The sequence below is a fragment of the Amblyomma americanum genome, chromosome 6 (genome assembly GCF_052857255.1).
Source record: "Amblyomma americanum isolate KBUSLIRL-KWMA chromosome 6, ASM5285725v1, whole genome shotgun sequence".
Lineage (NCBI taxonomy): Eukaryota > Metazoa > Arthropoda > Arachnida > Ixodida > Ixodidae > Amblyomma > Amblyomma americanum.
Window position 1 is genome coordinate 144941053 of NC_135502.1, and position 26170 is coordinate 144967222.

General features: G+C 45.5%; 1 protein-coding gene across 1 annotated transcript in view; it reads left to right on the forward strand.

Moving 5' to 3' along the window:
• Positions 1 to 8056: 8056 nt before the first annotated feature.
• Positions 8057 to 26170, forward strand: part of LOC144095556 (uncharacterized) — a 111723-nt gene continuing 93609 nt past the window's right edge. Inside the window, exon 1 of the mRNA XM_077629249.1 lies at positions 8057 to 8949. Within this exon, the coding sequence (XP_077485375.1) occupies positions 8057 to 8949 (893 nt within the window). The remainder of the gene's footprint in view (positions 8950 to 26170) is intronic.

Sequence of the window (26170 nt, forward strand, 5' to 3'; positions counted from 1 at the left end):
TTTGAGAAAAAAAAACGCACGATGGATAAATAATGAACGCTCTCTACCATTTGAACTGTCTGCTGTCACCCAGGTTTATAGAGGAAGACAAATTAATATTAGTGCCAACTATCAGCCGAGGAAAACTTTGCGCGGTTAGGAGTATTTCAACCGCGCCAGCCTAACGGTAAAATTTCATCAGTATTATTGTTTAGCAGCAACAATGGGCGCCGTATAATTTTTCCGTATAATCTAGCGCAGTTTGGAGTTATCTCTAAAAAAATTGCTCAGAATGACTGTGTACATTATGAACAGGTATGCATTTCTCCCTCTGCTATGCTTGCAGAAAGTTAGGTGGTCGGATGAGAATAAGGAGCTTGCGGGGATACAGTCGCTACAGCTGGCAAATGACAGTGTTAATTAGAGAGACATGGGAGAGGCTTTTGCCCTGCAGTGGGCGTAGTCAGGCTGATGATGAAGATTAGTGCCATGAGGCTTTCTGTGTGTTAAAGAAAAAAAATAACATTTAGTCTTGCGTGTGAGTAGTTTTCTGCCTTTTTGGAATTGTTCCTTACTTACTGAAGAAAATGCAAATAAAAGGCTGACGCTATTGGCTGCAAAAGAAAAAATTTCAAGGTGAGACCATAGAACTTTGACCCAAATGGGAGTGGAATCGTGCAGCCTGTTAGAAGTAACTTGTGCGCATGAAATATCAGAGGAGCACGTTCACACACACAAAAAAACTAACTTGACTGGTGGCTTTGGGAGAGAAAAATATTGCGTTAACAAGAGAGATCTCAAAGTGTAGACCTCACGTAATCGTGCTGTGCATTCGAGAGTACAAGTCTGGCACTCTACTGCTTGCCCCATCGATTTGGAACATCCCATCAAAGTTCACAGCAATTTGTCCTTGCATCTTATTCGCCTGGGAACGAGAAACTAACATCCCATCAAAGTTCACAGCAATTTGTCCTTGCATCTTATTCGCCTGGGAACGAGAAACTAACTCCTGCCACAGGCTAAAGATCTCAAGATCCGTAACAACCTGTGCGCCTGCGTTGATTCTTTGCGAATCATTTTGCGGCCTTCTGCGTGGAAATCAAATTGGCGGAGGGCTGATATTCCGCTCACTGTTGAGCTCGCAACCATTATCCAGATTGAAGTCGTGCATCCTAGCTAGGACGAAAAAAAAAGAATAACACTGTGCCGAACTGTAGGTCCAATACCACTGCGTTGCTTTAATAAAAGTAGACAAAGCTCGAAGTCAATTCGATACACAAGAGTTGTCATGCTGCGAAAGTTTCAGGCCACATCCTGAACCCGCTTTACCCTGGAGCTTCTCGCCGGCAGCAAGCGAAGCTGACTTGATTATGCAATCACACCTCTGCATTACGCTTTCCTGAGAGTGACGCTGGTCGTTTAACTGCACTGGCTGTGATTGCATACCCAATCTATGCCTTGCCTGTTCGACTCTTTTCCTGTTCTTCAAGTCAGTGAACATCAAAATCTCTCGTATTTTAGTTTAACTTTTTTTATGTTTTCTTTTCGAGAGTGAACTTCTGTAGAGGCGATGGAAACGGCTTGTAATGCGCACAGAATGAGAAGAACATGGGAGCAGGACGAAAATGCTTTGAATTAGCGCAATGCCGATCCAGGCAATTCGAGGCTCTAGAACTACGCTTGAGTACTAAACGGTGGGACCGGTTCTATCAGACAGCGAATTGCAATCTCAATCGAGAGAAACTGACACCCATTCGGTCCCCCCGTCTGTCACTTTTCAGATTTATTTCTTTGGCCACGAGCTACGAAAAGAATAAAAAAGCCTCAATGAAAAAATTGGCTGCACACATCAATCTGTATAAAATAAAGCAGAAGAGTTTTTATCCTTTTGCTGGCTTATGCTTGAGGACAAAAAGGATACTTTCACAAATGCCTCGAGTATATTCGTTCCCCAACAATGAAGGGCTGACAGGACATGGCAAAGAATGCACATGCCATAATTCAAAGATTGAATTGAGAGGCCAACCCGTAACAACGACACTGAACCACGCGGTTGAAATGAAATGATGGCTGGCTGGTAGTTCTAAGCTGAACACAGGCCGCGAAACCCGATTGAGAGAAATAGGAATAGCTCCACACCTATCAAGTGGTTCAATACGGCAGCGGCAAGGCAGAGCTATTAGAAAGCACATATAAGAAAAAGATAACAGGCAACACAAGCAGTTGCGAAATACCAAACACGACAACATTGTTGTCAAGAATTACGGAAAGCTGATTCACTGCTCAAATAAAATGAATCAGTTGATTTCGCTTTGTTTTACAAATGAGTGGACCACAGGCCGATGCAACGAGACTGGATCCTAGAAATTTAGGCCTCCTATACACCGCGGATGCATTTATAGGCCTCTCTTCTGCATGACATTAGGTCAAATGTATTCCTGGCTCAAATTATGGTCTTCCGAGCATGCTTCCAGGTGACTGCTAGTCGTCACGTTGTGTGCGTCATTTTGCTTCTGAATCACCAGTTCTGTTCATGCTATGAAAAGTGTTTGACTTCAGACTCGGTAATTTTTAAAGATAGGGCTCTTGGTAAAAAGAGCTGTTTTTTTTTTGTACAGCGTTGCCATTTAGTGGTGGGTGCCGGAAACCAGGTAAGACACGTTGATTCCCAAGTCAATGGACAAAATTCCAAAACCTAACATTTTATTATTACAGTTCGGTGCTATTGAACTCGACATTTGTGGCGCTCCATTAGCGGTGTCTACAGGATACTTTATATATTCGAAAACGCGTATGTCGTCGTAGCTGCAGAGCAAACAATATGGGCCGCTTTCGCACGCCCAACCAAAACCCATACTAGAGGAACGCAGCCAGCTACCCAATAGCCCGCGTCACCTGGCGGCGAGCATGTCACGTGCTCTCTTCAATCTGACGCTCCATTGCCGGACTGAGTGCGGCTTCGGCGCGTGCTACGAAATGAACACGTTAGGCGTGGCTTCGTACGCTGCTCTGCTCCTGTGTTTTACTTCAGCAGCCAAAGCGGCCGACATTCTGCGGTTTGTAGTTCGAAGAATAATCGCGTTTCTATAAAATCTAAAACCTCTTATGGATATCAGTAATGGCGAGCTTACAAATCTCAAGAAAAGTAAGGAGCCTAACTAGATTACTCAGAAAGTTTTAATTTTAATTGTTAGTTTAGGAACTTAGTAAACAACTTGTTTAAGGTGTTTCCTGGCCGCCACCAAAGTTCGGAACGCTCTACCGATGAAAACACTATATAAAGTTAAAAAAGCAGGTTTTAAATGTGGCGGACAATCTTAGGCGAGTGATGCTGTATTTAGCGCTGCTGAGGAACTGAAAACTAATCGTTCAATTGAAATAAATAAGCGAAGGAGAAATGTTTAAGGGAGAAGCGTCGTCGCCAGCCACACTGGGCTTCAGTTATCACTGCGTCATTCGTGCATAGAAGCTGCAGCGTCAACCCGGAGGCAACCTATACCGAATGTTTGCTCTCTCATGTCGCGGCACGAAAGTTGAATCTCTCTGTTCCCGTTAACAATACTGGACGGACAGACGCCGTCCTCAACGCCGTCCTCAATAATCCCGCTCATAATCGCAGGCCTTCCGGCATGATTGCCGCAGTAAAAATTTTTATCTAGACCCTTGACGCTCCAGCAAATCGAAGCATTCCGTCTCGAATCTTCACGTGACTAGGACACTGCAGCAGAAAATGGGGCGTATTCTGTGCTAGAACGTGTCCACCGCAACAGATAAAACCGATGGCTAGTGCGTAGCAGAGAAGTAGCAGCTGTGCGCTTCCTTTCCTGCTCGCTTATTTCAATGTTAGGTTTGCAAAATGGACACAGAACCTATGGGGAACTTGCGCTGAAGTTGGCGGGGCCGATTGCAGCGCCATAACACATTGCCTAGCGAGAAGAGCAAGCAGTTCTGGGTAGTACTCTTAGTACTTTTCCGCGCCACCTTCAGGCGCTTATTGGCGTGAGCCTCCGCGCTCTGTCGAAGGCGCACGTGCCGTGTGTCAGCTATCTCGGCTACGCCGAGAGAAGCTAGGCAATGAATTCTGTCAGCCAAACGCGGGTATCTAATCACGCAGAATGTGTTCTCCCGTTTGCAGCGACCCAAGCGGCTGACAAAAGCAGTTTTGGGTCACCGTATGGAACAATTACAGTGCCACCTTGGCAGCGCAGGTTCCCCATATGCGCTTTATCTCTGTTTTTGTATTGTTGCGAAAGTGTACAGATGAATACAAAGATATACGTAAACGCGTTGTACCTCGCCATTGCATAAATGGATATTGCACCTTTACTGCGTAAACAACGATTTCGCCTCGGTCTGATTAAGTCGTTTTCTGAGGAATAACGGTACAATGCGAGCATGGGAAAATAGCATAACTGTGTAGTCAATATGGAAATTTTCTATCATTTGTGAACTTTTTGCTACACGCTGTGAAATTCAATTAGAGGATGGAATGGTATTTACCGCATGCGTAACTCTTCCTTTTATAATTTTCAGTATTCTTCCAACATCTATGCGCTTCGGGATAATTATTTTCTCATTGTATTAAAACTAGCTTGGCTAATATCTCCTGTGAACGTTCACCATCAAGCGGCTGTACAGTCCTGCGGTACGTTTGCTCATTTGATGGAGGACTGTAAAGAAATTTGGTAAACTTTTACTTCGATTGCGGCGGTTCAGCCGAGTTCTACAAAGCTTATTATTGCTTATAAGCACTGAGTGAGGATGAAAAACACGCCAAGTAGATACTGTGTCGCTTCAGAGCTGCTCTACTGAGTATTGCATAAGGTCTAAGCATTGCTTGAGTGCGCCGTCAACTACTGTATTTCTTAGCCGATCAAACCACAATGAAATATTTGTTCCACAAACGAGGCTTGCCTATATTCACTCTGTAAAAGCCCAATAAATAGTCAAAAACAAATACAAACTGCTTTCATAAAAGTAGGTTGTACCACAGCACTGCAATACGGACGCTGTTTCGTCACTTCCTGACATTTTGCTGCGCACCTAGCACCGCCTTCTGCCGCTCTATCACACTTCCTTGCAAGCGTCATGACAGGTTAAAAGCTATTTCAGAACTCTTAATATCTGCTGCAAGAACATCAGGAAACTGGTAAATGATGACAACAATTTTACGTATCAATGAAATGCTAATAGTGAGATATTTTCATGGTAGCTTTTTAATCCCGAAAAACCTGTTGTCTGTTTCTCTAAAGCCATCCAGAATTCAAAAAATCAAAGAAATATTGCCGCGCCTGGATTTCGAACCCACGGCGGCGCGAAATGATGCCACTACATGAAAACACTGTGCCACTGCCGGAAAAGAGAGAAAGAGAGAAAACTTTATTGCCGGAAAAGAAGGGTTCCTGGATTCTAAGCAGAAGGGCCAAGTGGCCGTTAGTTAATAACTGGAGGGCGACCTTTTCGGCGCACTCGGTGGCTCCCGCCTGTACGGCGGGGTCCGACCTGCGCAGCACTTCTTTCCAGTCTTCTGCTGAGGGAGCTTCTATAAGAGCTTCTGGAGGAGGATGATCCGGGCAGTCCCATAGCATATATTCGAGGGTGGCAGTGCTACCGCAGTGAATGCAGATGGGATTTATGAGGTCGGGGTAGATGTGGGAGCAAATGTACGGGTTGGAGTAATAATGCGTTTGAAGTCTTCTTCAAGCCCCTCATGGTGTTTGGAGAGTGACTTGTGCCGGGGAGGATAGATTCTTCTATAGTTTGTAGAATTGGGTAATGTCGTGTTGCAAAAGTGCTGCCTCCATCTCGGGTCCCCCGGGACGAGAACTCACCGCTGCCTCGTTTCCTGGGTTCCCTGAATGAACCGATGTCCGTACCAGTTCTAGCTCTCGTTCTAGTTTAATATTTTTTAGAATGTTTCCAGCACTTGGGAAATTTTACTGCGAGAGGAGTTGCGTATGACAGTCTTTGAATCACCGACAATGATGCCAGCGTCAGTATTGGATGTGGCTAAGGATATGGCCGCTTCTTCTGCTTGATTATTACATTTTGACTAAATCATTATTATTTAATCCCTCTCTTTATTATTATTCTTAAAATTTTAAAATCAAAACTCTCATCCCTTTTCTGTTCAGGACGAAAAATTCACCGGTGTTGCGCTCCCACGTGCTTTTCCTTTTTGTTAACTGCGTTCAGGTGAATAGCCACCCGATTCTTGGCCGATCCCCCAGTGTGGGTATGTGCCATCTTTTGATAGGCTAACAACAACAACAACAACAACAAGAATTTGGATGCGCAGATTGCTGCAAACGATCACCGGTCGTGTAAAAGCGCCACTCTCTCACGCTGTGGGCTACACGTCGTCATCCTCATCAACTCCAATTCATGAGCAGGGGATCCTGAACACACCACTGGCTCGTTAAGCGGTCCCAAATTATTATAGTGTCTCACCACTAATGTCCGCAGTCACCGATTTCGCCGATATTTTCCTGAAGCCGGACCTTGGAACCCTAGCCTTGAACCGAAAGCGAAATGAAACGCGACGGTTTAGCGCACACACATGACACATCGCATTTTTCCAAGGAAACTAAATCAGTCGTATTTTCTAACTGTTGCAGTTAGCTGCATTGTTGCAACGGACGATGTGTACCTTGCGGGTAGTAACACATACTTCAGTTTTTAATACTTGTATGACACCAGTATCCTTCGCGCTGTGGCGCAAGGAATGTTGACCATCCCGTGCACAACTTAAAAACCGCTAAACAATGGAGCGCGAGTAAAAATCCGAACCAGTTTACGTCGGTCCTCTTCCCCAGTGCTGCGTTATCTTCTAAGTCGTACCTGTGCAGGCCAGCAGGTGAAGCAGCGGTCTGGGCCTGAAAAACAGCGAAATTCAGGATGCGTCGCCGGTTGACGTGTGCTTTCTGTTGTGCCTGTGCGTCCTCCAGAGCCGCATTTTTTAGAGTGACAAATCAGAAGGCAAAAGTTCTTTGTGCTTTACAGCGACGATTATATCCTGGCATTCTGAATTTTAAACTGGTGTGGCGAACACCAACCGCCAGAATCGAGTTCGTATTAGAAATCAGGCGCTAAATGCAGTTGTCAGGAAGTTAGCTAATACATTTTAGTTAGCCAGGTGAATGTAACATGAGCAATAAATTTTACTATGGCCGCCACTTCTGGCAGCACGGCACGGAGTGCATACTCATATTTCAAAATGCCTCAGAAATTAATGGGCGGCTTGGCTGCCCGCTTGGTAGAAAGGACATGGGTGCCTTACCAGGCACGGAGCAAGTTTTGTTTTTTGGTAAGGGCCCGAAGCAAGTTTTTGCATCAGCAGCAGATGCGAATGCGTTGTTTATTTAGAGTTTGCGTCTATGGGGGTTTAACGTCCCAAAGTGACTCAGGCTATGAGGGACGCCGTATTGAAGGGCTCCGGAAATTCAGATCCGCTGTCGTTCTTCTACGTGCGCGGACATCGCACAGTACAAGGGCCTCTAGAATTTCGCCTTCATCAAAATTTGACCCCTGCAGCCGGGATCGAACCCGCATCTTCCGGATCTGCATTCGAGTGCCATAACCACTGAGCCACCGCGGCGACTTTGGTTGATTTAGAGATCGGGGGCCGTGCATCCTCTGCCCGGCTCCCCACATTGGATATGTTCCTGGCCAGTGGCCCGAAGCCAACACAGCGCGAGCGTCTTGAATGCCACCTGCGCGGTCCATAAGCTTCATATCGCTCAGAATCATATATATATATATATATATATATATATATATATATATATATATATATATATATATATATATATATATATATATATATATATATATAGTGAAGAAGTAGAAGGGCATCATCCTATGTTGACTGGGGAAAAGAAGAAGAAGAAGAGGTAGCCGCACTGCCATCGCTCAGTCCGAGCGCCTGCTGACCTGAACAGACGAGAGATTCGGTTGCCGCCGTGGTTTCGCCGCCGCCTTAGCATTAACCTAAGCCCCCGTTACATTTGGTGGAGGTACGATTTAGCATCCTCGTACCACCCTGGACCTGCGCAACCGCACGCTACCGGCCCCCGCTATGCCTGAAGCCGCCAACCACCAAGCCGTGCAGGTTGGCTCTCCAGTCCTCTGTTCCGGCTCCCTCCTGCAGCGGGACCCGGCACTCTTCAGCGGTACTGACGATCATGACCCTGAAGACTGGCTCACATCATACGAGCGGGTGAGCACGTATAACAAATGGGACGATACCACCAAGTTGAACAATGTCATCTTTTATTTGACTGGCGTTGCCAACCTGTGGTTTCGAAACCACGAAGCGGACTTCTCCACGTGGACTACTTTTAAGGCAAACCTAACCGAAGTGTTCGGACGTCCTGCTGTGCTAAAGCTACGCGCAGAACAACGCTTGCGCGAGCGCTCTCAGCAGTCGGGTGAAACGTTCACCAGCTACACTGAAGACGTGGTCAACCTGTGCTCGCGTGTCAACGCCCAGTTGTCCGAGGCGGACAACATCAAGCATATTCTGAAAGGCATCGAGGATGACGCCTTTCAGATGCTGCCGTCGCGAGATCTCCGCCCCGTTGCCGAAGTCGTCAGTCTCTGCCAGAGCTACGACGAGCTGCGCAAGCAGAGGCTCATCACTCGCCAGCACGCAGCAGCGTCTGTCGAGTCGCTTGCCGGCCTGTCGGCTGCACCCGACCACTCGCAACTGTGGGCGCACATCAAAGATATTGTGCGTGAGGAAGTTGCACGTCAGCTGTCGCTTCTGCCATCCCCCTCCATGCAATCTCCATTCCTGGCGCCCGAACTTCGCACTGCCATCAGCGAACAAGTGGCTGAGGCCCTTCCACCGGTCCCTCCCCCCGCACCAGGACAGCCGCCCGCACCTGTCGCTGCACCCCTGACCTACGCTGCCGCCGTCGCACAGCCGCGGCCGCCTAACTACCGCCCGACCTACGCTCCACGTCAAGCGTCTGTCCTTCAAGTTCTTCACGCTCCGACGCCTTTTTTGCGACCGCTTCGACAATTCGGCAATCCCTGGCGTACTAGTGACAATCGGCCTATTTGTTACTCTTGCGGACTGCCTGGTCATGTGGCCCGGCTTTTCCGTCGTCGTGCGCCAGTCTCCCAAGTTGCCGGTTACTGGCCTCCTCCCAGTGACTACTCACCGCCAGCCCAGCCGCCACAGAGTCGCCCGCTTTCCCCTGATCGCACCACCTTCTCCACCAGGCGCTCACCTCGTCGCCGCTCCCTTTCTCCTATGCGTCGGCACCCGAATCTTTCGCAAGAGGAAAACTAGACGCCGCAGTTCCTGAGGCGAGAACTGTGCCGCCAGCGAAATGTCCAAGGCCTCAGTTATGCGCCGCCAATCTGATCGCCGTTTCCGTAGAGGGTGTCTCTGTTCTGGCGCTTGTCGACACGGGTGCTGCTGTTTCTGCCATGGCCGCTTCCTTTTGCCGCTCCTTGCGAAAAGTGACGACCCCACTTTCTGGATTCTCGCTGCGCACCGCAAGCGCGCAGGCTATTGCGCCGTTAGCGGCGTGTACGGCTCGCGTCGTTATTCAGGAAATCCTCTACGTGATTGAATTCGTAATTTTACCAACCTGTTCTCATGAGGTCATCTTGGGTTGGGACTTCCTGTCGCGTCATAACACAGTCATCGATTGCGCTCGTGCTGAACTTGAGTTCTTTGCGCTCAGCGGTTTCTCGCCGCCCGATGTCCCTTCTGCTGTTCCTGCCAAAGCCGTCGTTGCCGAAGACACTGAACTGCCTGCCTGTTCTTCTGTTCTTGTGCACCTCACTTCCGATCTTGTTCGCGACGGCAACGTACTTTTTACACCATCGCCCCTCTTTCTATGCCGCAAGTACCTGTCCATACCTTACGCCGTCCTCACTATGTCAATTCGCCTTAGCGCGTTTTTCGTGACCAATCCGTTCACATATGCTTCCGCTGTACGTCGCGGTGAGTGCCTTGGTACCGTGCAAATCATTGACTCCATTCTCTACCACGATGAAAATGCGAATTCCCCGTTCCTTGACGTCGATGCCTTCAGCCCGCCGGTTCCTGAACCCGACCCTTCGTCTCCAGACGTTTTCCTTCCCACCATCGACGCCTCTCTTCCTGCACCTCAACGAACTCAACTTCTCGCTTTGCTTCATCAATTTCGTTCCTCCTTCGATTCACACTAACCCGCTTTGACCCGCACGTCGACTGTCGCCCACCATATCGACACCGGTGACCACGCCCCTGTGCGTCAGCGCCCTTATTGTGTCTCAGCCAGTGAGCGCCAAATTATTCAAGACCAAGTGGACACCATGCTTCAGAGCGGCGTGATCCAGGCCTCATACAGTCCCTGGCCTTCGCCCGTGGTACTCGTGAAAAAGAAACATGGCTCTATTCGTTTCTGCGTTGATTACCGCCCCCTTAATAAGGTCACACGAAAGGATGTTTACCCTCGTCCGCGCATTGATGATGCTCTGGACTGCCTTCAAGGAGCGGAACTCTTCTCTTCTCTCGACTTACGCTCTGGGTACTGGCACGTCCCCATGGCAGCCGACGACCGCCCTAAAACCGCATTTGTGACCCCTGATGGCCTCTATGAATTTACGGTCATGCCTTTTGGCCTCTGTGATGCTCCGGCTACTTTTGAGCGCATGATGGACAGCATTCGGCGTGGCCTGAAATGGAAGTCGTGCCTGTTTTATCTCGACGACATCGTGACATTTTCGCCCGACTTTGCCACTCATCTATCCCGGCTGAAGCACGTCTTAACATGCCTTACGGACGCCGGCCTTCAACTGAACTTAAGAAAGTGTCGATTTGGTGCTCGTGAGCTGACAATCTTAGGCCACGTTGTGTCAAAAGAGGGCGTCCGCCCCGACACCGCCAAACTTCGGGCTGTGACTGCGTTTCCAAAACCTACTTCCATTAAGGAAGTGCGCAGCTTCCTAGGCCTCTGTTCCTATTTTCGACGTTTTATTTGCAACTTTGCGGCCATTGCTGCCCCTTTAACTCAGCTTCTCGGCAGCAATGTGGATTTTTCGAGTTGGTCGCCTGCCTGCGACGACGCCTACAACACTTTGCGCAGTCTCCTCACGGCACCACCCATCTTGCGTCACTTCGACCCGCAAGCCCCAACTGAAGTACACACGGACGCCAGTGGCATTGGCCTCGGGGCTGTGCTCGCCCAACGCAAGCCTGGATTCGAGGAATATGTGGTTGCTTACGCCAGCCGCACCCTCACGAAATCTAAATCCAACTAGTCCGTGACGGAAAAAGAATGCTTGGCAATTGTCGGGCCCTTGGAAAGTTTCGACCTTATCTCTATGGCCGTCCGTTTGACGTGGTCATCGACCACCATGCCCTATGTTGGCTTTCTTCGCTCAAAGGTCCCTCCGGTCGCCTGGCTCGATGGGCTCTCCGCCTCCAAGAGTATAACATACGTGTCTTATATCGGTCTGGCCACAAGCATCAGGACGCTGATGCTCTGTCCCGCTCCCCGATACCTGCCGAGCTTGATAGCCTCTCCGCCCTCGAATCCTCTGCGCCTTCGCTCACCACCTGCGACATTCCTTCTGAGCAGCGTAAAGATGAATGGATTGCCTCTCTTCTTGACTTTCTCTCCGACCTATCTAAGCCTCCAGCATCCCGCGCCCTTCGTCGCCAAGCTTCACATTTTACAATTCGCGATGATCTACTCTATCGGCGCAACTATAACTCTGACGGACGGAAATGGCTTCTCCTCATCCCCCGACATCTCCGGTCCCAAATCTGCACCTGTTTCCACGCTGACCAGCAATGCGGCCACGCAGGAATCTTCAAGATGTAAAATCGCATCCGTCTCCGGTACTACTACTCCCATACACCGCTGCTGGCAACCGCTGGGTCATTGTTGCGATTGACCACCTGACCCGGCATGCAGAAACCGCCACGCTCCCAGCTGCTGCAGCTCGTGATGTGGCGTCCTTTCTTTTGCAGCGCTTTATACTTCTCCACGGTGCTCCTCGTGAACTCCTCAGTGACAGAGGATGCGTATTCTTGTCTGATGTCGTTAAAGCTCTACTCGCCGAGTGCAATATCATTTATCGGACTTGTACAGCCTACCATCCGCAAACAAACGGTTTAACTGAACGATTTAATCGCACTCTGAGCGACATGCTGGCGATTTACGTTGCTGCCAACCACACGAACTGGGACCTCGTTCTACCCTGTATTACGTACGCCTACAACACTGCTACTCAGTCCACCACCGGTTTCTCCCCATTTTTTCTGCTCTACGGCCGACATCTATCCGCTCCCATCGACACAGTTCTCCCATACCGCCCTGCCTCATCTGAGTGTACAACTATTTCTGAAGCTGCCCAGCACGCCGAAGACTGCCGCCAGATAGCACGGTCGCTCACTGCAGACACTCAGGGGCGCCAGAAACACCGCCATGACGACCGTCAGCTTGATCCGACTTTCCCACCTGGTCAGTTCACTTGTCTGGCTGTGGATTCCTTCCACTACTCCCGGCCTCTCAAAGAAACTTCTTTCGCAATACCATGGCCCCTACAGCGTCCTGGAGCGCACATCCTCCGTGAACTACCTTATTGAGCCCCTCACACCGTCTTCCGATCTTCGCCGACGTGGTCGCGAGACCGTACATGTCCAACGACTCAAGTCATACTATGACCCGGTCGTGTTGTCGGCACCCTGAGTCGGCCCTGAGTCGGGGCCATTGTGAGGAAGGGCATCATCCTATGTTGACTGAGGAAAGGAAGAAGAGGTAGCCTGACTGAGGAAGAGAAGAAGAAGAGGTAGCCGCACTGCCATCGCTCAGACCGAGCACCTGCTGACGTGAACAGACGAGAGACTCGGTCGCCGCCGTGGTTTCGCCGCCGCCTCAGCATTAACCTAAGCCCCCGTTACATTATATATATATATATATATATATATATATATATATATATATATATATATATATATATATATATATATATATATATATATATATATATATATATATACACTCATTGTCTTTTGGTGCGCGAACACCGAGGCTTTCGATCTCGACAAAACCTGTTTTTTGTTTGTCTGAAGCCAGTTAGACTTGCAGAGGTAACATAAATATGGCCGCGACTGCGGCGCACATGGGCTTTGAGCCCACGGCGGCGCGAATTGGTCATCTTCGCTGGCCACTGCACGGGAGCACTATGCTATTTTTTCCAACATGGTATTTTCTACACGAGGTTATATATGTACAGGAAACGGCTATATGAATAGTATTTACATATACCACTGAGGTAGTGGTGCATTGCACTAGTTTCACAGAAAACAACTCAACTAAAACGGCGACAACGATAGAAAGCGCATCAACAGCGGAAACTAGACCGGTAGAACATCTCTTTCATCACGAATGCCGCTGAGTTGGAGTATCATTAGGCTAAAATGGCTTCTGGGTGGAACAAGATGTTGAACGTTGCTTTTCAACACACGCCTTTTCCAAAGGCTATGAAGTGGAATGAGGAAAAACCTGTCATTGTGTTCGTAATGAGGTTGAGTAACCGCAAGATAATGTACACTGTAGACATTAAAACTAATGCTTTCTTTAACGTCTTTCGCAGAACACACCAAACCAAAATCGCATCCTTGCAGTTGATAAAACAGTGTGCCTCCAACATGCTTGCCGTACCTTGGGATCTAGTTCGTTACCTTTAACGACCACCGGATATCTTGCCTTCGCATTGTATACCTGCCCAAGCCAATTTCTTCATCGTGATTTCGATGCGGCTGTCATTAACCCGCGTTTGCTGCCTCATGAACTCTACCGTCTTCCTGTCTTTTAACTTCACACCCGGGTGAGTTTTTCATTTGAATATTTCAAATTTTAAACTTCTTGATTATTTTTTATTATGCGCATACTGTTGGAGGTGGGGGGGGGGGGGGTTAACAGTAGATCTGGTTTTGTCAGAATACTGATATTTTAGGGGAAAAAATTATAAACGAAGTCGTGGCAGCGGCAAGTCTCCGCACATAGCTTTACTTGGCAACTTTGTAATGAGAAGAATCAAGATATTAAAGCCATAATTAAAATATTTCATATCCAAAAACTATAGGTGAGAAGGTTCGGTTTTATGGGGATTTAACGTCCCAAAGATATTATTGCTATGAGAGAACCTCTAGTGAAGGGCTCCGGAAACTTCGACCACCTGAGGTCGATTACGTGGACTGATATTGCGCAGAGCACTGGACTCTAGAATTTCACCGCTATCCATATTCGACCGCCACGGCCGGCATCGAACCCGCATCTTTCGGGTCACTAGCCAAGTGCCACAACCACTGAAACAACGCGGCGGATCGATGAGAAGGAATATGCCAGGTAATTTCCGCCTCTGTGACTAAGTTGTCGCGTACTAGAAAAAAATTCGCAAACGATGCGTCTAAAATGAGGCTACTGTAAATAATGTTTTTCTTCAGAAATGTAAAACACATCTATAAATTAGCAGAATTGAGATGCAGCTAGGTGCTAAATAAGTGCGCTGACTTTATTTCTTATGTATTATGGTGAAGAGCCAGAAATATTGCCTTACATCTGGCTTTTTTTAATAATAGGTGTTGTCCAAGATTGAAAGCAGAAAAAAATCCTCTCCTGAATTTTTCTGAAAACTTCTGAACGAAGTCAGTAGAAGGAGGCGAAAAGTGACACAAAGGAACATGTGGCATTATATGGTTTCGAACAATGTTATCCGAGTTCAAACCTGATGCTTCTTGAGAATTGGCGTGAGGGAGTAAAGAGAGGGAACGGGTGCAGTAAACGTGTCCTTCTTTGCTCTAAATTTTACCCAAATTCCGAGCCTGCGAACTTTTTTCTAAAGAATGTTCATTCGTAGAATAATTTTTATATAAAAAAAGAAACCAATCCATGACGTAAGCAGGATTCAGTGGCGCCGCTACCACCCGATGCAGGTAACAACTGCATGGGTTTGCGGCCCACAGGCATACATGTAAACAAATGCTTTCAGTACGATTTTCTGACTGCACACTGCCCTGTCAGGTTGTCTTTGATAAAAAAAAAAACGAATTCATCCTAGAAAGCAACGTGGAAGTGCACAACAACATTGCAAAGCCGAACATCGCACGATCTGCTTGCCAGAGACGTTTTACAAATCCGGAGTCCGTTCTAGACTATTAATCTCTTTTATCAACGACGCAGGACCAGATTTATTCATTTTAGAATCTCTTATAAGTTATCCACTACCCTTTAAATTTGCTAGTCTATTCCCAGCCTGACAGTCTGCCCTCACGGATTATGTTTACATTCCATACAACGCTGCTATCTATTCGGGTGTCCATTTACCATTTTGCAAATTACTTGCCCTGCTTAAGTCTACTACTTAAGCGGGAGTAGAGCTAGAATGTTTTCTTTTTCTGTAATTAGCGCATTGTTCTCTCTGTCTCAGAAAGTTGTCTAAAAAAAGAGCTACATTCGATAGGTCACTTTGCTGTCCTTGGCGTCAGTACTGTTTATTTACAATAACAATCAGGTATCATAGGTAAGTGCTGCAACGTTTTTTTCACCTTGCACTTTCCTTTCTCGATGTGCCGGTAAGCTGCTAGTAACAAAATTACTTTGGAAGTGCTCATCTACGAAGACCATAGCGCGACAGAACGTAGAAAACGAGAACGCACACGACGGGCTCCCTTACGTGTTCCCTTTTGTCGATGTTCATTCGCGCTGTAGTTTCCGTCAGTTAGTTGTGCATCAACTAGTCTAGACAGAAGTCCTCATCTGAAAGTTATAGAGCTGTTTGTTTTTAGTTTGGTAACGTTATGCGAAAGGAAAAAATGAACAGCTAGGTGAACACAAGGGACAAGTTTTATTCTTTGTAAATATCCATGTTCATCTCAATGACGCTGGAGCTAGTGGATAGTTCTGGCGTAACGAAAAACTGCCTCTTTTATGCTTCCTGGCAAACAGTGCGGCATAATGACCTGCATAACAGGTCAGCAGATATTAAACAGCACTCCTCGAAAAGAGTAACGAGGGATATATTCAGAAAAAAACCGTAACTGAACGCGCACTAAGCGATGCGGCTTAAGCAGTGAGGTGATGCGGTTGGCTGAAGTAGGCAGGTGCTGCAGCCTAGTCCGAGATTACCGTGCCCAGGTCTCCCAAGGCAGAGAGGTCCTATAGATGAGGACCGCGCGATTAGTTGCCTCACCGACCGCACGCCATTGGTTTGCCCAGTCTCGAGAGAGCGGGAATGAAGGGAAGTGGCTTTCTGTTGAGAGTCCGTGCAATGCCGTTTTTCTTGTTCTTTTTTCTTTCGAGCGGAATGGGAAGAAAAAGGAAGAAGTTGTTCCACTCATAACACTGCGGGGCAAGATTGATGGGGCTCCCTTTCGTGATAGCCTGAGCGGAGGCTTAACGACACCGCAGAGGGATATCGAGTGGGGCTCATTCCGTCTGGCGAGCTGACGATCCCTCTTATTTGTTCGCACAAAGACGAAGAAGGACCACAAGAGCAAAGCCGTCTACCCTTCATCGCTCCTCACTCCTGCACGTTACCCTTCTTTCTTATTTAGGATGTCGCTTTTGCGGTTTTTCTTCACGCAAGAGCAGCTTGTAATTCTGGGTAATCCTTAAGCAGCAAATATAAAATAGAAGGAGCTTAGTCCCTAAATTTTGCTGAAAAGTAGTAACTCAACACTTCTTTTTACTGATATATGCCTGCTGCCTAAACCAACCACGTCCAAAAATGAGAAGTAATAATTGAATATATCATTAGTGGTGAACTGCACGCACGAAATAGAAAATGGATAACTCAGAAACGTGTCTAGTGTGAACACGTAAAAAACGTACAGCCTTGTACTAACTAAGTACCGAATTAAATATTCAAACCATCAGAAAAATAGCCACGGAACAGGCAGTTTCTCTTTCTAACCTCGTATTGATCTCGTCTAGTGTTTTTTTTTACTGTCTTTACTGGAAGATAACAGTGCGCTTCCAATGCATTATCGTTTTCACGCTAATGTTGTCAATATCGCTGTTGGCAATTCATGTGGGATCTCATCAGTGGACCTCAAAATATTCACCTTCATCAAGCACTACAAAATTGAACTAACTGGCTTCTTTATTTAAATTCTTTTTTTGAAGACTGAGCTTATACTACAAGAAGAAACTCGCTTCCATGGTGCCTATTTGCATCACGGGGGTAACAAAGAGCAGCAGAGGTATGAACATAGGCCCAAGATAAATGCGGAACCAATTATTTTGTTTCTGTGTAATATTCTTTGTTAAGTTTAAATGACCTTAGGTACCTGAAAGCCCATTATTTCATGGCCTCTTTTTGTTAAGACAAGGCTATAATTAATTTCTAAGGAAGATAATAATGGCCTGCAAAAAGCGACATCATTATTTCAGATAAACTTCAGGGCCGTGTCTAAGATTTTATTGAATTACGCAGTGGTTTTTCATCGAGCCATAAACTATTATGGAAGGCCATTAGGGCATTTTTCCTCCGAGAACCAGCAATGATTTCACAGCGCAGAAAGCACCTTTTACCTTTTGTAGTAAAGTCGCTTTTAAATACTTATATTTATATCATTAACTTCATCCCCTGATTGTTCATAATTTATTGGAAAAATAAATATCTATTGACAGCGGACAGCACATGAAAGGAGCATGATTCGCTTGACCGAAAGAGCGTTAATAATGAAGCCATGTCAGCGCAAAACCTTCGCTAAAGATCAGGAAAACAAGTGGACAGGCCAAGCTCCACTCATTAACTTCATTACCCAAAGATGCTAGAACAATCAGTAATGCACATGTTAATCCGCAAGAAGAATATCGAAAATTAGGGATTGACATCTATCGCACTCTTCACAACTTTCCCGCCGCATCAATTGCACCTTAAAATCAATACCGAGGAAACTAGCAGCCTGCGTAGCTAGATGTCGCGAAAAAAGAAGTTCGCCTCCCTTCTCGGTTTCTACTTAAAGAGCTTTATTTTCATTCTCAACACACCAACTCTGAACGTTTATTCGTTCATTTTGAAATTATGATTAAAAAAAACGCGTTAACCATGTAGTAAATGGGTGCTTGAGATATGGCTCAAGGTTAAGTCACTTTCACGCGCGGAAGTAAGCCTGTTCGAATAAAAACCCGCTGTAGTGGAGGGCTCTGGCTTGATTTCAATATAGTGGTGGTTGTCTGTCGTGCATCGAATCGAAGAGAGCCTAAATAGCTCTTCATTTGTGCAGTGACCAACAACGAGATCAGTCTGAGAAATCTTGCTCAGTCGTCCAACTATCAGTCAAGAAATGCGCGGGCTTCCTGCCATGCAAAAGTGTTCAGGTTTACGCTTAATAACGTCCGAATGTATTTGAGATACGTTATGTCCCATTTATGGCTCTTACCTCACCGAAACTGCTTCGTTTTTCTCAGTCATGCTGTTTTTACTATGATAATTACTGTACTGTCAAGGGCATTCATCCTGCAGAGTCTCCCCATTTGTCTGTGCCTGACACGCGCATTTACTCTGAGCTAGTCAGGGGCAATTTGTTAGAAAACATGAGATTTTAATGGCTCAGGAGAACTGAGCGCAGCTAGATTTCCTGAAAGTTTTAGGCAAAAGGCCACTTATAGGCATATGAAGTCGGCCCAAAGGAAAACTACGTTCAAAGCGCAGAAAAAACGCATATAGTTGCTCTTTACGACGTTTGTCAAATATGGCGCGAGACAGAAGCAATTGCGTTGATTTCCAGCGTAGGTACAGGTGAGGTTACGGCGTTGATGACAAGTGAATGCTGCAATCAGGATTTCGCGTTTCCTAAAAGCAGATGCGTTCTCCTTCATTTGTTTTATTTTCCCGCCGTTTTTAAATATATATTCAAGATTTAATCTCACCCAAGTTCTAACTTGTGACTCTCTTTATGGTATAGTGCAAATTGTTTGACCTGTGTATCCATTTCTTGATAAAAAAATTACGCTCTTATATTTATTAGCACATTTTCCAAACGAAAGCCTCTGCTCTTTGAGTAACAAAGGGCATTGCGTTGAATATACTTTTAGTTTCTGGTTCTTGAACTTGTGTAGAGGGACCTGTTTTCCATAAATACGTCTTTCCATAAGTACCATGACGAGAACCATCGGGGCGTGCTCTTAATGAAAAAATTTCTAGTTGCTGAAACATAAAATACAATACGAACCAGCTTGGTTTAAGCATCTATTATGTAAAATGTCGGATAATGCGCATATGGTTCTAAGAAAGATAAGGTGAATGATGGATGCCGACTTGTTGCTGTGGGCGGAAAAATTGAATTTCGTTACTGTAACTTTTTTTACCTCTCCCTTCGAGCACGCATATCTCTCTACATCTTTACACATCGCACAAATGTGCACGCACGCATGCCAATAACTTTTCAGAAACGGGCTCTTTGTGCTGCCTTTCTTGCTATTGAAATACAAGCATGCAGGTTTAAGATGACTACAAACCTTTTACAAGAAAAAATGGAATGTGAGCGGAAAAATATGAACCAAGAGGAACACTCGCCGATCCATGCACTTATCAAATTGGCTGCGCACTTAACTTCGCCAAGTAGAGAGAACACGAAGGGTTCCCACGTATATATTGCAAACGATCCGCCCAGTTTTTTTTTTACCCTCGCTGGGCATTCAGAAAAGCGTGAAGGCCTTCCAGGATAAGGTAATTTATCATTGAATTTAGAACGGTGGGTGCTCCGTCTTGTAACGTACCATTAATTTTATTTATTTCAGCCTTGTTCCTTTACTCCAAATATAGACTTCGTGGCTGGCTAACATCGTGTTCCCGAGTTACAGTTTAAAAAGTAGCACGTTCTTTTGATTCCAGAGCACCTGCTTAGCGACGTTGGAGGGAAAAAGGAGGCATAGTGTTAACTATTTTTGTTCCAACTTTAACCTTAAGAAGGATGTGTTCGCTTAAAATATGCACGCTGTACGCCATTGCTGTACGACACGCTATGCAGTAAATCCCGCGCGCAAGAAACTTTGCGCTACGAATGGGGCCCTCTATCTAAAGCCCTATGTAATATTTATGCATTTGAGGTGCATTACTTTTGTTCTGGTTAGTTCAAAAATCTACTTATTTTTTATTGTTAAAACCGATTCTTCTGCAATATAAGGAAAGAGTGAAGTCATCAATAAAAGGAGCATCCAAGAACCAATAAAAATTTAAAATAACACTGTTTTCTTTACTGGTCACATATGTAATAAATAGTATGCATGTGGACGTTAAACGTGAGCCGAAAAATAAAAACGATGGGAACACCCGTCGATTTATGCACTTATCAAATTGGCTGCGCACTTTACTTCGCCAAGTAGAGAGAACACGTGTGTGCGTGTATTATCTTAATCGTGCTTAGAGGGATCACGGAAGCTGGACGAGCGACGTATTTACATAGTGGCTTGTATCGAAACAAGCCATCCTTTCACAGCAACGTAGACGTGATATTTAGGCAGCTAGACATAAGTGTGACTAATATGCCGCATTTGAGAAATTGAGCTCGTGGTGGATTACCAGCGCAATGAACTATATTGCGTAAAAAAGTTCGCCCAGCTGATTTTTTACAAGGAAAAGGGCATTCCTTTCATAAAGAAACACATCCCTCACGACCAATTTCATCTTCTACCTGGCTGTATAAAATATGTCAGCTGACAGACGGCACGCAATAATTTTTGTATATTTGCCACAGTAAACACGCTGACATTTCAGTCCTGTGGTTCCTGTTTCTGCTGTACAAGTACCAGTTGAGCGCCGATTCGGAATTGTTCTTTCGTGCACGTTTGGTTCCTAAAACTCGACACGACAATATTTACGACCTGGAGTTCTACTTTGCACGTACTAATAGCTTCATGAACTCGTTTTCCCACGTGCTATCACCCTGCGGAATGAGCTGCAAATATAAATCTTTGCTGCTGTAGATCCAAATACATTTGAAGAACATGCACGGAATGAATTGTCTTGACTATCCCGTTTGATGATTTCTTTCTCTTTTTGGTATGTTCTTGTTCCAGGGCACATATGCTTGTTTTGTTTTTGTTTTGTTGCTTTCTCATGTTAACGCTGTATTGCATTTATGGTTTTGATTGTACATAGCTTTCCTACTTCGTCTTCAATGACTGCAGTATGTTTTAAATGAATCAAATAAAAATAAAATTCTTCGGACTGGTGGCAAGGAGGCACTTAAATTCAAAATAAAACATTGTTTTGGATTATATCTAGTCCTCTATAAAAAAGGGTGGCAGCCCTTGAAGCGGCTTTCACAGTAGTTATGCTGTCAACAGGTCTCTGGACGCGGGCGTAGTTTTTTTTTTTTTTAATGGATACGTCTATGACTTCGTGCCTTGTCGAGTTCACGTTTTCTATTTGTAGATTGAGCATTCTTTCCTAGACTGTGCTGAAAAATGACACGTCACGAAGCAACCCGACATGTGAGGTTCTTAAGTCAAATTCTTGCTGAAAATAAATGAAATGTCAACGCACCCAGAATAATGCAATTCTCCTCTGTTATAAATGACGCCTGGCCGCTATACGCTATGTAATTAGTTTATCCGCTGAACGGGAATAAAACATGCAGCTGTTCATCTATTGATGATTTTAACCGTGTGAATAAAAAAGCACTGGTTTCACTAGCGTTCTGGGACCATAGAGGTTATTTCTCTACTGATAAGAAAGAGGAAAAACATTGTAGGTGCATAATCAAATTACCAATGCGGACCCGTGCGCATAATGTCTTTATACACGGCTACGCGGATTCCTTATGAGGGCCTACGGAAAGAGGACTGAATTTGGTGAACTGAACTAAGATTGAAGGGAAATTAAGGCACACGAAAAAGGTCGAAACAAGGCAGGAAGAAAACATTCAAAGGCTTTCGGACGGTAATGTGCGCCATGTGCATATGTGAAAGAAAGCAGGATTAATGTATTTTTGTTGATGGTACGCCTTTGCCGGGCTCTTGGTAAGTATAGCACGTGTAGAGGCAAATGTGCGCAGGCCCAAAACGCTAGGAAAGGGAAAGTAATATGAATAAATTGCATAAGCTGAGGTGTTCCTTAACGCAATCAATTCAGCAGCAAACTCTGCTGAAAGGCAGCGTCGCCGCTGCTGTTGGAGTCTGAAAGCGTAGCCTTCATCTCCCAGAATGTAGTTAGCGAGTGGTCGCTCCCTCGACGGCCCGCTCGCGTTCTAGGAGGCAGCTAATCTGGATTCTTCCCTCTGGCGGTAGAAAGAATACCAAACATGACCGCATGACAGGTTTTTGCAGGAATGTTTTTGTTACAATGCTTCCTTTAGGCTCGTTAACTTTTTTTTCCGCTGACCAAACAGTAAACTTACGATCATTGTAGGGAAAAAGCATCAGTATTATTGTTTCTCACATTTTAAAAGCAATGCTCTACGATCGGTTAAACGATTTCTATGGACTTAGGCTGAAGGCACTTCATGCAGCTGTTACGCAAAGTTGTGATGAAGTGCCTTCGCGCCACACCAATGATCTCCCAAATGCTATAGCTCCGAGGTGTCATAGCAGTTGTTTTGATAATTTCCGCACAATTTCGAATAAATTGAGTGCGTGAAGTTTTAACTATTAATAAGAGAGTTAATTATACATATGGTAGGGCGGCTGCGACACCACAACATTATCGATCTATCCTTTGCTACCAACGATGCTTGCGCTACTTCTCGCCGCTGCCCGCCGAGGGCGCCACGCATCCGTCCGCGTAGGATGCCTCAATGTGCATGTCTTCTGGCCGGCATAAATCCCTGCAGCAGTGCTCAGCGCAGCGCAACTCTTCCTTCCTCGCACGTGCCAACTGCAGGTGCGCTAGGTGCGCGTGTGAGGGGTTCACTGTATTCAAGGCCATCTCTTGTGGGCGCTTTATAACTGCTTTCTACTGTAAAAAAAATGCGTAAGGGATGATACGATGTGATGGGGCAAACCTGCTATGGCATTATTGGTTGCCCATTTCGCATTTTTTAAATTGATCGTCTTCTCATTGTACCAGTGAGTTGGATTTTGACGTGGCTTTTAGTGCTTAGAGGCTTCTGGAAGGGGGCGGGTGGGAGGCGGGTGAAGGGTTTAGGGGTGGAGGCCTTCCGGGCCGAGCACCGCGAAGGTGACCCGATCCACTCCGGTCCGCTAGGGGCGCTGGGAGGGAGACGCTTCGTACACAGGCACAGACAAGTTCTTATTTCGACGAAAGAAGACTTCACTACTAACCCAGTCAGAAATGACAATAAGTTCAGCGCATTTTGCGGAGAGGAGACCGTAAACCGCTGAATCTTTTGAATATTGGGATCAGGAAAAAAAGCCGTCCTTTATTATGCCAACATTTTTTCGCAAACATTGTATCTGTTATCTGGGCGTTCTGTCTTGTTCTAGCATACGTTAGTCGGTAAGCTTATTGCATTCTGGTCAGAAAAAATTAGTGTCCTCTCCCGATTTATTCCAGCATTCACGACATTCCATCTCGTAGCACTTTCGTAGCGCTGTTGCAACTTCTGCCTTAGGTTAGAAGCATTGAACAATTTATTTTCTCGATCGCGCCAAGAATTATCTACGCTTGAATTGCCAAAACTCTCAGGGTGAGTAAATTCTGAGTAGAATATCCTTTAAGAAATCTGTGAGAAGCGTATGGACGTGCCGGCACCAAAACAAATGTGTAGCCTGAGAAATAAAAACGTGCATAGCCTGAAGTGAAGCGTGACGAAACCGCCAAGAAGTGGGAGAAGGAAGGAGACAGCTGCTCATCATTCTTATCTAGTACCCTGCATGTAGCTTGCGGAAGCATCTTCGCGCTCATCCTATATGGAGCCCTCCAATATCCGAGACTGATACTGGGGCTTGACCTTGTACCTGTGTTGGCACATGTGCAACTTTTAGAAAGAAAGTTATGCATCTCCTCATTCCCAGTCTCCTGAAAATAAAAGGAGCTCTGGTGTCCTCCCCTTCGAAGGTTAGTGCTTCCAACAACGCTACAAGACCCCCACATGCGCTTAGAAGCGAACCTGCTTGGGCTCTAGATATTTGGCAGCGTCTGTACATCTTCAGCATATCCTTGCAAGAGTGAGTGCACTAATTAGGTTGGGACATAGCGGAATATAAGCTCCAGTCGGATTTCTTTAAAATGATTCGTCAGGTGAGAAGCCGCAGTACAGTTTAATCAGGTGAATGCCGCCTTTGAGGTTTTACGCAGAAGAATGAAGCGATGAGAAAAACGCATCCAAAATAAGCTACAGGCGGCAAGAAATACTGGTAAGCATATACTGTTTACGGTGCTAAAGCAGATACTTGGTAAAGATGTCGCACATTTTCGAATAGAGAACGCAGCGCAACACAACGGATGATAAAAAAATAGAAGGAACAACCACATTTGCGGATGCGGGTAAGCGTTGTCACCTTTAAGCAATCATGGACTGCACAAATGCTAAGACGCGCCACATTTTTTTTCTAATAAATATAGCGTACGCTTGTGCTGATAACAAATGTTTGTTCAGTCTGGATATTGTTTGATGTCTAGTGTAGGGCAATCTTGTGAGGGCAGGAAGTCTAGTGAGGGCAAGAAGAACAAAAAGAAAACAAGCTATGCGAAGAAATTTCTTCCCTCAGCGCACACAAAAATGCTGGTCCTGTCGTGGCGAGGAACCACCATATCATATCAGCAGCTAGATATGAAGAAATGAGCCTTATGGCCATCATCATCATGATAATCGTCATCAGCGGTACTACGCTTATAGCTCGACATGGGCCTCTCCCCATGGTGTTCAATTCAGTACTCCACGCTCCATCATAGCTATCCTAGCCACGCAAATTTTAAAATGTCACCTGTCCCCATAGAGGTAATAGATTAGGAACATTGAACAGAGTTACAACGAATTCATTGCTTTGTATGGAATGAATGAAAAAATGTCTGAATTTCTTGAAATCGTAAATGGCATTTTCGTGATTTAGTAGTTATTGCTATCGAAGAAAAAAAAAGACTTTAAAATGTTTTTTTTTTCATCTTTGCGCCCCAGAGCTTTCCAGCAAGGTATCATAATGCAGAGTTTTTTTTTTTTTTTGCAGCTGGCTCTGTTGACGTACTCTTTGGTAAGCGAGCTATACCTGTACAGCGATCAAACTATTAGGTCAAAATTCCTATGTCAAAAGCGCCGTATGCGTTACGAAAGCGCTGTTTTCTCTAGGCTGTTTTAGTGTAAATATATTTATTAATGCCTCTAATAAAATATATCTCGGCAGAGCTCTAAATAATGGGATTTTTCTCCAAGGTGAAAAACGTAGCGCAAAGAAACGAGGACACAGAAAGACAGACAACACACGGCGCTTACTTCGAACAATGGTTTATTTCAGAAACATTATGAACCAACAAGCCCAAGCATATACCCTTCTATTTCTGAAATAAACCATTGTTGGAAGTAAGCGCCGTGTGTTGTCTGTCTTTCTGTGTCCTCGTTTCTTTGCGCTACGTTTTTCACCTTGAAGTTATGAACCAACAAGCCCAAGCATATACCCTTCTGGATTTTTCTCGTTTTGTTCATACCGGTCGAAACTTTGAATGCATGGTCTTTCGGGGTGTCTTCTTCAGATGTGTTACGTCTTTTAGAGAACACAAGTTTTCGCTTCAAAATTTGACGGATCAGATATTATCCCTGTTTCATCAAACCCACGTCGACATGCCTGTGGCATAGCTGTTATTTTTCTCCCGTTTTCTATAACATGTGTTGGACATATAGAAGAGGAAGGATGAGGAGTGCATAGGTCTATACCCGACCGCTCACACTATAATGCACAGTAGTAAGTGGATGAAAGGGGAAGAGGAAAGGAAAATGCACGGGCCTGTGACTGGTGTTAAAGCACCACCACCACTGCCGGCGTGCAGATAGAGAGAAGGATAGGTAGGGTTTCAGAGGAAGAAGGAAAAAGGGAAAAAAGGGGGGAGTATACAGAATAATGCACAGAAACAACATTACCAGTGTTTATAGCGACGAAAAGCAAACGAGCGGAAAGTTTGGTGATGTGACAAACGTTTTTCGGTTGCGATGCAAAATTGGATTTTCTGTATACGTAGTGGGCTGGTAAAATAGTATCCTTTAGAGAGTTGTTTTCGCCTGTGCGTGCGAAAAAGACCTAATAGCGATTGTTTATTTCAGATTTGGACAGGTTTGGCA